This window comes from Primulina huaijiensis, chromosome 3 (assembly GCF_012295235.1).
Source record: "Primulina huaijiensis isolate GDHJ02 chromosome 3, ASM1229523v2, whole genome shotgun sequence".
In the NCBI taxonomy this organism is placed as follows: Eukaryota; Viridiplantae; Streptophyta; class Magnoliopsida; order Lamiales; family Gesneriaceae; genus Primulina; species Primulina huaijiensis.
In genome coordinates this window covers 22,801,691-22,813,256 of record NC_133308.1, presented here as the reverse complement: position 1 = coordinate 22,813,256, position 11,566 = coordinate 22,801,691, and the positions used below count along the sequence as shown (strand labels likewise).

Genomic DNA, 11,566 nt, shown 5'->3' with positions numbered 1-11,566 from the left:
ATATAAAATTCATTAAATTATTATTATTTAGAAGCATTTTTATTTATTTCTTTCCAACCCTTTTAGACAATAAATAGATTAATGTGTATGATAAATTTATCAAATCTTTTAATTTGCTAGACTAAGTAGTTTTATTTATTTATTTATTTATTTATTATTATTAAATTATTTTAAAATTTGACAATTAAACACCCCAACATAATTAGACAAATCTACAGAAATAAATTTGAAATTTTAATAATGCGACAAACAAAATTCCACTCGTAGTGTGTATCTTAATTAAACCATAATAATAATATAAAATAATAATAATAACAATCATCATCATCAAAATTATTCATCGTATGTTTGTAATAATTGGACAAAACAATCAAGGCCCATTTCGTGTAATTGGGGGCCCAATAAACAAGTCAGTCACAACCTCCGTGCTTAATGTGCTTCGGCTGCCAGTCCCAATTTCTTTATGCTTTCCTTGTGCCTGCCTATGCTCCAACCCACTCTGCAATAGATATGTTTTGTCAGAAATTTAAAATAATTATATATTCGCGACGAAAAAATTCATCCTCTAAACACATATTAATCAATATAATTCTTTTTTTTCTTTTTGCGATTTCAGTCATTTATATTTTCAATTTTTTATTTTAGTCTTTTATCTTTGATTTTTTTTTTAATTTTTTTTTTTTTGCAATTTCAGACTTTTTTCCATACGACGATAAGTCAATGATTTGACACCGACATGATCATAATATATGTAGTATTGTAGCATCACATTAGCATTTGATTAAAATTGTCAAAAATTAAAAGATACTTGACTAAAACTTAAATCCGTCAGTATCGAGCTAGGACCAAAATAGCAAATAATCAAATATATAAAGCCGGAATTAAAATTTTTCCCAAAAAATAAATTGACTGAAAGCTCAGACTATATAAGAATACAAGGGTTGCATGGCAATTTTACTCACCTTTTCACATAATACTGCATTTTCTTCCAACAGAAGCTTCTCCTGATGAATGGTAATAAAGTTTCAATTAATGACCAATATTACATCCAAAGCTATGATACTAAACTAAAGAATATTGCTAATTGCTAAGGGTGCAAATTACATATAAAAACTCAACTTTTAGGGTGAGTGCCTCTGTCTTTGCTAGGTCCCTAAGTACGAGATTGTACAAAATAAAACGCTTGTCGCTAAGCCAAAATTATCGAGCTAGAGTTGGTAACTAGCGTATTCCATAGACTCGATCTAGAAGTGACAATTGCATGATTATAAACTATCATATGTACCTTCAATTGTAATTTTTCATACTCCTCTTTGTACAGTTGATCCTGGAAAACAAACAAGAAAATATCAAGACATTGTTTATTTTTCAAATCTTCATATTTACATCTAAGGTAATGTCTTACAAAATGGATTATATATCGTGTTAAGATATAGATTGAAATCGAGATCTAACTTAATGATCTGAAAAAATTAAATATTTCAGCTCGAATATATAAATTTGATCATCATGAGCTTTTTAAGACATAAAAATTGATATTTTGCATTTTGTTAACATTGTGAAAAAGAGATTTGTAAAAGGAAACAACAAAAAGTTGTAGATATTTGATGATCTAAATTTGTGAGCAAAAATGTCAAAATGCTCTTATCAAGAAAACTGTCAAAATGGTAGTATTGGATTAACTCGAGCTCGAGAAAAGTTGGGCAAGGTTGAATCTAACTGGCTCGATAAGCCCGATTTGACTCGAGCCAAACGAGTATTCGAAGGTGACCAAGCGGAATTACCTTTCTCTCCCTGATGTTCTTTAGACTTTTTTCCAAATTACTGTCAATTTCTTGAAGCTCCTCCAATGAACTTGTTCCCAGATTATGCCCCAAAATCTTTCTATCAAACCCATAAATTCAATCAAATTTAGAGGGAACAACACATAGATGTTCATGAAACTAATGATTAGTTATTAAATAAATAAATAAGAGGACCTTTGGGCATTTTCTAGGAGCTCTATTTTCTTTGAGATGAAGGCTGCTTCATGCTTCAAGTGCTGCATGAAACGATTATTAGCTTCTTAATTAATACCAACAGCCTTGGTATCAGAAGAATTGGTCACAAAAATTATATAAACACGATCAGTATATTTAATATATAATATAACAAAGTTTTCGACTCATTACACGAGTTCTTCATGTGTCGAATAGTTTCCTCGTATAATATCGGTAAGTTAAGTCTGATTCATGAGAATCAGAGACAAGTTAATTAATTATAATATCCAATCTGAGAGTACAAGATTTTGGAGAAATAATGAGATATCCACTTATCACTACAAAAAATTCTGCATACAACAACGCACATACGACAACGATTTTTCACAAAAACCGTTGTCGTATGTTTTTTAACAACGGTTTTATCGAAAACCGTTGTCTTTTGGGGGGAAATTAAAAACCGTTGTCTTTGTGGGGTCAAAGACAACGGTTTTTGGGATCAATGACGACGACTTTATAGAACCGTTGTCTTCGAACGTTTTTTTTGGGTCAACGACAACTGTTCTATGAACTGTTGTCGATTAGCGTGTTTTTTTGGACAATTGACAACGGTTAGCGTGGTTTTTTGACAAACAACAACGGTTTTGGAAAACGTTGCAATATTTAGCCACGGTTTTTTAAAAACCGTCGCTAAATTTAGCGACAGTTTGTCAAAAACCGTCGCTAAGTTTAAATTAGCGACGGTTTTAAAATAACCGTCGCTAATTTTAGCGACTGTTTTAAAAAAACCCGTCGCATCTTTAAATTTAGCGACGGTTTTGACAAACCCGTCGCTAAAATTAGCGACATTGTTTTGAAACCGTCGCTAATTTTAGCGACGGTTTAAATCCAAACCGTTGCTAAATAAAAATATGCGACAATTTATCATTTACCGTCGCTATTTAACCAAAACCCGTCGCAAACTGTTTATAAATATCACCATTTTTCTCCACAACACTTAAAATTTTTCTCTTTTACACCATTTTATCACTTCACACAACACTTAAAATTTTTCTCACCACTTCATAACACTTAAAATTTTTCTCTCTTACACTATTTCATCACTTCACACAACACTTAAAATTTTTTTTCTTACACAATTTTATCACTTTCACACAACACGTAAAATTTTTCTCTTTTACACGATTTTACTACTTCACAACACTTAAAATTTTTTTCTTTTACATTATTTTAGTTTGGATTATTAGTTTCTTTTAGATTTATTAAATTATTAAAAGTATTTTTTTTATTTTTCGAAACAAATTAGCGACTGAAATCTTGACAGCTGACCGTCGCTATTTTTATCAAATTTGATCTACCACAACGGATAAAAACCGTTGTCGTTGAACGGACTTTCAACAACACCCTCAGTTACAACAATTTTTAAATGGCTACGACAACGGATAAAATCCGTTGTCGTTTGCCGTTTTTGTAGTAGTGTATTCATGTTTTTGGGGTGTTCTCATGGTATGAGAACAATTTCCTATGGTGTTTAGGTTTAAATTATGTAGAAGAGGCCGATTACTTATAACTTATCTGTCAATAATGTTTCAAGTTTGGTACGAAATCTCAACCTAGAGACCGGAAAAAATAAATAAATATATCGTGTAGGATAAATAAAACATAAATAACAGCAGCTAGCTATAAACCTGTTGTTCTTCAGCTCCAGTGGTAATATTTCTGTCTTCTTTAGCATGCTCCAGGTATCTCTCTATTATATTTTGCATGCTGAATCAATTCAATCACAGTTTATTAAAATAATTAGCCACCTAAAAAAATTATGGTAATCAATTGTACAATGTTGCAAGTATATGAAAATGTATCCATAAATGTATAAACGATAATTAATTATACACATTAATTTCTCGATCGACTATGAATTAAATGTTGGAGAAAATCATATTATCAGGTAAATGTATATGCACATATATATAACACACCGATTTGTAGCTAGAACAAATATATTGAGAATATTAATTGTAAGATGATTTCTCACACATACACACGCATACGCGCGCACATATACAAGTTTATTTAATCATCTTCGTATAATCATTAAACTTAAATAATTAGCTTGAGATATCTAATATTTATTTCTTAGCTATTAATTTTTTAGTATACGTAAAATATTATTTAAATCAGCCTAAAAGAAGTAGTTTTTATGAAATTATTTGTAGAATGAATAATAATAAACCGCAGTATTTCATAATATGAACTATTTGCATATATAGCCAGCCATCATTAATTATGCGTAAAAACTTAAAATACACACTCACACGAACTAATTTCCAATTTCTTGAGCAATAACTACACACCAAAAAATCAAAGCTTTCACAAAAAAAATATAAAATAATTAAAGGGTGCAAAAGGTTGCAAAAAAAAAAAAAAAATTTACTCATAGATTTGTATAAAAGAAGAAACCCAGACTAATCTCCTAAGAATATAGGGTACAAGCTAGCTCGTTTTCCAAGTATCCAACAAGCTAGAAATTGGAGACAAATCAATGATAAAGTATCTGTTCAAGAATCAAATGATATAGGAGGAAATGACCCTAATTTGATTCATCTTCTGATCAAGAAATTAGTGTTTTTAATTAGTACTTCGACATGGTACTCAATGGCCAAAGAGTACACACACAAAGGCTTCCAAAAAGTCTCCCAAGAATCAGTACTACACATTGAATAAAGTGAAACTTGTTGATTAAAAAAAGTTATATCCAGATGAGATTTCTTAGAGATTGATTAAGAAATATGATAGGATTTGCGAAATCCGCGAAAATCGGATTATTTTTAATCGAAACATAAGCACCTCGAGCTTGAGAATTCATAGAGTCTCCCCTTCTGGGAAAAAATGATCAAAGCCACTTCTGCATCACAAAGAACTGAGAGCTCATAAGCTTTCTTCAAGATCCCATTTCTACGCTTAGAAAACGTTACTTGCCGGCTCGTCGCGTTCTCGATTCGTTTCATTTGAACCTTCCCTCTCACCATTTTTGTTCTTTATTTGCTGCAAAGAATCTATCCGAAATTAAGGCCCTTTTACGAGATTAAATTGAATATTATATTAAGCTCATAACAAAAAAAACCCCTTATCAAGAATAACCATAAGATAACCTCAGAGACTTCCTAATCTTACCAGAGCGCAATTAATATACTTCAAGAATCTTGATCAATAAGATGCAGCTAGCCCTTCGGCTCGGAATCTAGTAACTTGCCAAACTTAAAATAAAACAAAATAAAATAATATTCTAGAAAAGGAGAAATCTTGAAGATTTGTACTGATAAATCCACAAGACCCCAAAAAGAAAAAAAAATTATAATAAAGAGAGAGAGAGATTTTAATGCCTGTATGTAGTGCTCAGATTTATATCCAAGCACACCAGAAAACCCCCCCACAAAACCTAGCAAAATCTAGTGCCAAAAATTTCAAATTTCACTTAATTTAAATAAGGAAAGCTACAACCTACGAACCCTAGCTAGCTAGCTCTCAAGATTTAATTACTCTAGAAACGGCAAGATATTAGAAAAAGGATGATAAACTAAAGAACCCAGAAAAATCTTGAGCTCAAAATTTATATATGTGTGCGCGTGTGTGTGAAGAACAAGATGAAGAAGAACTAGGGATCTTTTTATCTTGAAATGAAAGAGTAATTGATGCAACACTCTCTTTATTTACAGGCCACATAACCCAAAATTTCCATATTGATCACAAATCTGTTATTCTCTGGCCTTTTTCATCGAGTCTTACCCACAAAAAAGGCAAAAAAAAAAATGGCACGCACAAAAGTTTTAACTCAAAATAATCATCATCAAATTTAAAAAAAAACACTAAAAAAACATGACATTTTAGTATTATTTCTTGTTCAAGAAATTGAGAAAGATGGTTGCTGAAAAGGGTTGAAGAATACAGCTAATACTGAAATTATATATTGAGATGCGCCGTCGGCATAAGAGGAATTTTTTAGATAATAATAATATCCAGAGACATTATATTATTATTATTATTATTATTATTATTATTATTATTATTATTATTATTATTATTATTATTATTATATGCTCCAAATGTGTTCAGAAGTTGTGATGCGTCGTTTTCTAGTACCCGATAATGCCAGATCGTCGTGATATATTTTAATATATTAATCGGTCACATGTATAATAATTAGATTATTCAATCAGAAAAATTGCATCATTTTCCTCTTCCATTTGCTTTTTTTGCAATGTGTGTATTTTATGTTATCGAATTTCAATTTTAATAATTTATCTTCTGCTTTTGATAAATTTTAGTCATTTTTCATTAAGTGCGCTGATGTGACACTACATATGTCAGGCCGCATGTCAGATCAACATCACATAGAAAAATTTATTAAAATTAGCAAAAAAACAAGTATAACGGACTAAGATTAAAACTTGATAACTTAAATAACTAAATTCTCAACCAGACAAGTATACAAGAATTATATTGTGTTTATCAAATGCGAACCATTTATTTATTATGTTGGTGCCATGAGTTTGAATATCTTTTAGTTATGGTTTTACAATTAACTTCGAGTATGATATTATATATTTTAAAAAATAATCGTTAGAAATNTAATTTCACAATTTTGAATCCATAAAAGGGATAATATCAAGAAAACTTCATTGTGATTTGCTCGTTTTTTTGACCAAATTTAGTTAATTGTGTGAATAAATTGGAATCCTAGTGTCAACATCATCGTACTACGAGGTGACGTGACCACAAATGGAGTGGAGACAACACATACAGCTTTTATTATATAATATTATTTACCTCGACCAATGGGATTGCAGATTATTATGGCACGAATATTATTCACTATTATTATACAGAATAATGCACAAAGTTTTTATGAAATTTTATTTATATATATTAGGTGAATTAAATGTTTTATTTTTATATATAAATAATTATAAGTGAATTTAAGCCGTGTGTTATATGCAATTATTATTTCCTGTGTTGCGAGTGAATCATATTGCCCACAAAATTTATTGACAAAAGGAAAAGATTTTCAATTTTATTTAATTTGCTTACATTTACGATCAAAATGAAGGGAAATGCGTTAACATCACCGGAAGAACATGCATAAACAGAAAGGGTAGTAGCCTCTTGAGCATTAGAGTCGAGGTAACGAAATAAAAAGATTGTCGTCGGTAAAGAAACGCTCGTTCGGATTTTCCTTGATCAAGCCACATAATAACTACATTTTTTGTCATGTAATTAGCTGTATATATATATATTTTTTTATTTTTTATGTGTTTTGTTTAATAGACGGTAAGTGTCTGGTAATTTTTTTATTTTTGTCTTTTTATAATTTGAACACCGATGTGACATTAAATGTGTTAATAGTATCTTATGTCATACCATGAATTCTTGGTGTTACATCCTCATTTTTTGTTATCACATCATCATTTTCTAACAACACAAAAACACTATGGTGGAAAAAGACTAAAATTGAGGGGGAAAACTGAAATCTTAGAGTTGTGCTTCATTCTTTTATTTATAAATAACTGGGAATTTTATTATATATTTTTTTTCATTAATTTGCTATCCATATTTTAAAAATTATATTATCGATGGTATTTTAAAATTTTAAAAATAAAATAATAAGAATATATTTCCCTTAAGTTAATAAATTCTGAATTTGAAAAGTATTAGAAAATACTATTTATGCATTTATGTGTAATGCATGTGTGTGTTAAATTAATTATTTACATTATTTTAAAATTAAATGATGTATTTAATTTGACTATTTATAGATTTTATCGTTGCAATTTGTGTGTGTTCGAGTGTATTATTTTGAAAAATTGGTCATAATATACATTCCACAAAATCTCTATGCAAAAAATAAAAATAAAAATAAATATGGTAACATTAGTTTTTTTATCTTTCAAACACGATCTAATATTCTTCATGTAAAAAAATATTTTAAGAAATACACATTTTCTCTAAAATACTCTTGAGTGATAGTAATAAATATGAAAAGAACCAATTATCGTTTACGAAAAATCTAATTTTATCGAAAATTATTTTGAACTGAGATGATAAATTAACACAAAAATTCTTATGAGACCGTCTCTAAGGTCAATTTTGTGAGATAAATCTCTAACCTGAATCGACCCATGAAAAAAATTTATTTTTAATATCAAAAGTTTTATTTTTCATTGTAGGTATAGACTGAATTGATTCATCTCATATATAGATAGTGAGACCATCTCATTGTTAATATCATTTTGAAATATCTCATTTTATTGAAAACGATTCAGATAAAATAAACTATGTAATCAAGAATTTAATATATGTTTAAAGTTTTCAAATCTTCAAAATAATTTGAAAATAAAAAAAATTATTTTCTTATTTATTTTATCAATTGGTGGAATTTTTCCCAACTTAAATACAAGATATTTAAGAAATTTGAGAAATCTCTAATATATCTATATATTCTTATTTATATAATAGCTCCATAAATTTATTTTTGATATAAAATAAAATAATATCATATAAATAATAATAATCATGCATGCTTAATTTTATAAATTTTTTGCTGAAACATTATGTAACAATCCAACAATTATTTAGATGGCAAAGGGAGATTTTGGATTTTAAAAAAAAAAACATATAATATTTTTCAGATGTAGCTACGATTTATCTCATCTTGTTTTTGTACGGCATATATTTTAAAATATTGAACAGTGAACATATACAGTTGACTTTGTACTAAAAAAGCCTAGCACTATATAAAAATAAATATTAATTAATAAAAAAAATATTTATAATGTACGTGATGCAAGCAGGTCGTAGCACGCACTATGCTTATGGTATACAAAAAAAGTTGGTAAGGAATTTTTATATTAAAAAATGAAAATAAAAGTTATTAGTTTTTGAAATTGAAAAGATAGGATAAAATATGAGAAAATTAAATAAAATTATAATATAAAGTTGGATTATTAAAATGTTTTTTTGGAATAAAAAAAATCATCAACATATAAAAAATAGTTGCAGTAGGAAATTTAAATTTAATGTTAAGTCTCTTATGCAACAATATCTCATATCTATATTTTTTAGAAAACTAGAATCGGTTCATATTTTTCATTCAAATCAGCATATATTGTACGATATACATTTGACATAAAAAATGATATTTTTTTTTACTGAAATCATCATATATTACACAATACTTTTTCATAACATAACTAACAAAAAATCATAATATTTTTGTGGGGAAAATGATATTTTAAACATAAAAAGTAATATTTTTCATGGATCGGATCAGGTTGGAGATTTTTCTCATAAAAACTTGCTCATGAGACGGTGTCATGCGAGTTTTTGTGTAACTTTTAATTAATAAATGTGTAGATTATGGTTGAGTAAGACCAATTTAATATATTTTCAGTGCAAAATAAAATTCTTTAAAAATACATTAAATTTTCAAATTTAAAAAAGGCAGTGGCCCACACTCTTATCTAGCCGGGTTCTATCGTTCCTAAAAAAAATAAATAAATAAAACTTGGGACCATTTAGCCTAAAATAATGTAGGTCGGCCGAATTAATAAAATTTAAAAATTATGTACAAACTGTACCCCCTAGAGTGCTTTGTTATTGGTTTTTAGATTTCCCATATTTCGATCAATACTAGATAAAGCATTTAATATCTCTCAATTTAGTTCCATTTTTCATTAATTGGTAACTAACTTTCCTATGAAAAAAAAGTCCATTTGTATAGGTGATACGAGCAATGTTCAAAATCACTTCATCAAAATTTGGGAAACTTAGAGCGATGTGAATGGCCTGAGAGAATGACCTGATTAGGAGCGTTCGTTGGCCGGTTCGATAGTTGTATAATAAAAAAAAATATAAAGACTTCAAAAATTTTAGGTTTTCGGTTACTTCGAATTTTTTTTCTTAAAATCAAAAAATCGAAATTTTATATACTCAAGACCGAAACCGAAAGCCTTTAAAAACAACAGTGTTACAGTTTTTCGTTCAATGGGGTTTTTTTTTTCCGAGTTTAACCAAAATTTGAACACCCTCTGACCTCTCTAAGTGTGTAACTTAATCAATTTTTGGGAACTTAGAAGTGAGATTCTGATTTTAATTTTGCACTTTCAAATAAAATTCAGAATAAGATAAGAACCTTGTGATTGATAATGGTTAATGTCCGTGCGTCTGGCTGATGACGTTGTTGTATGATTTGATTGCCTATGACCTATATGAGCCGTAAAAAAGGAACATGGATTTTTATTAACAGATAAGTAAAACTGAGTTTTTGTAGAGATAACACTAATAATCAAAAAGGATAATACTGATTTTTTTAAAGTGATATTAGAGAAGAACAACAGAAAAATACGCTCTTTTCTGATATCATGGACATAACAATCCGACATATTGACATCTAAGTAAGTGTAACAAACATCTCACATCAACTCATCGCTTAATATGAAATTTTGTGCTGCCACGATATGAAGATATAAAGTTGTGTACTTATTATAGCTATGGCTTTTTATATAATGAAATGTTCGATAGTAACAATGTTTATTGTATCCTTGTCTCAAACTGCTCGTCTAATAGAAAGACCATTATGTTTACAGCTCATTCGTCCAAGAAGAATTTTGCTTATTAATTTTTCGTTTCAAAATTATTTTACTTTTAATTTTCATATATATAAGCAATGCTAACAATGGTGATTTTGGGTATATAACAGTGAAATCGCAATATTTAATATTAGATTTTCTCATATATTGACAAAAAATTAAATTACTTTATGTTAAAACAAATTTTAAAAAATAGGACAGATTGGTCCGTTTGAAATAAATTGCAGTAAATATGCCCTTAATTAAGAAGAAACTCAAACCATATTTCGTCTTCATTTTGTGCTGTCAAATAGAGTTTATTTTGACTTGTTTGGTATATAATTAATTTAGGAGTAGATCTCTTGTGAGACGGTCTCACGAATCTTTATCTGTGAGACGGGTCAACCCTACAGATATTCATAATAAAAAGTAATACTCTTAGCATAAAAAGTAATACTTTTTCGTGGATGACTCAAATAAGAGATTCGTCTCACAAAATACGACTCGTGAGACCGTCTCATACAAGTTTTTGCCTTAAATTAGTTAGTTTCTTGTAATAGTTTTCCTCATGGAATGAGATTTGGAATTATGTATAATATATGAATGATAAAATCAATATATATAAAAAATAAATGATTTATAGTTTTAAATCATTTGTAGAACTCGAGTCGTCGTACGTTGGCTGAAACAAATATATTCAATCAACTAATATATCGTCATTCACACTGATGTGACTTTGTTGAAATGGATGAGCCGGGTAAGGAGCTCCAACAGGTCAAATCAATAATTTATAGTTTTTAGGGAATTTGAGTGAAGGTAATGGCTTCAATAGCACCTGCAAACAATGAAAGAAACTCGTGAATGGGCGCCGGAGGGGTATCCGGCGTGGCCACTCCGATGCTTAAGTCAGCAGGTTGAAGATGAACACAAGCAATATTTGGGAGAAAATATGTGTAATGCTTG

General features: G+C 28.9%; 1 protein-coding gene across 3 annotated transcripts; it reads right to left on the bottom strand.

Annotated features, from left to right (window-relative positions):
- Positions 1 to 247: 247 nt before the first annotated feature.
- LOC140973809 (MADS-box protein SOC1-like) lies at positions 248 to 5,922 on the bottom strand. 3 transcript variants are annotated; one of them, XM_073436878.1, is made up of 8 exons: positions 5,636 to 5,922; positions 4,827 to 5,024; positions 3,668 to 3,746; positions 1,980 to 2,041; positions 1,785 to 1,884; positions 1,286 to 1,327; positions 963 to 1,004; positions 248 to 499 (listed from the first exon to the last, which is right to left on the bottom strand). In XM_073436878.1, the coding sequence occupies exons 2-8, from the start codon at positions 5,006 to 5,008 to the stop codon at positions 371 to 373; spliced, it is 636 nt and encodes a 211-aa protein (XP_073292979.1). In that variant the 5' UTR covers positions 5,009 to 5,024; positions 5,636 to 5,922; the 3' UTR covers positions 248 to 370. The 3 variants fall into 3 exon arrangements, with proteins under 3 accessions (XP_073292979.1, XP_073292978.1, XP_073292976.1); XM_073436877.1 differs by having other exon boundaries at positions 4,827 to 5,035; positions 5,154 to 5,921; XM_073436875.1 differs by having other exon boundaries at positions 5,154 to 5,920.
- Positions 5,923 to 11,566: the final 5,644 nt, after the last annotated feature.

Excerpts from the sequence above, each read along its gene's own strand:
- LOC140973809 (XM_073436878.1), bottom strand. The coding sequence starts at position 5,008 with ATGGTGAGAGGGAAGGTTCAAATGAAACGAATCGAGAACGCGACGAGC. Across the intron at positions 3,747-4,826 it reads TATGAATTCTCAAGCTCGAG|CATGCAAAATATAATAGAGA; the intron begins GTGCTTATGTTT and ends GAATTGATTCAG. Across the intron at positions 2,042-3,667 it reads CTGGAGCTGAAGAACAACAG|CACTTGAAGCATGAAGCAGC; the intron begins GTTTATAGCTAG and ends CGTTTCATGCAG.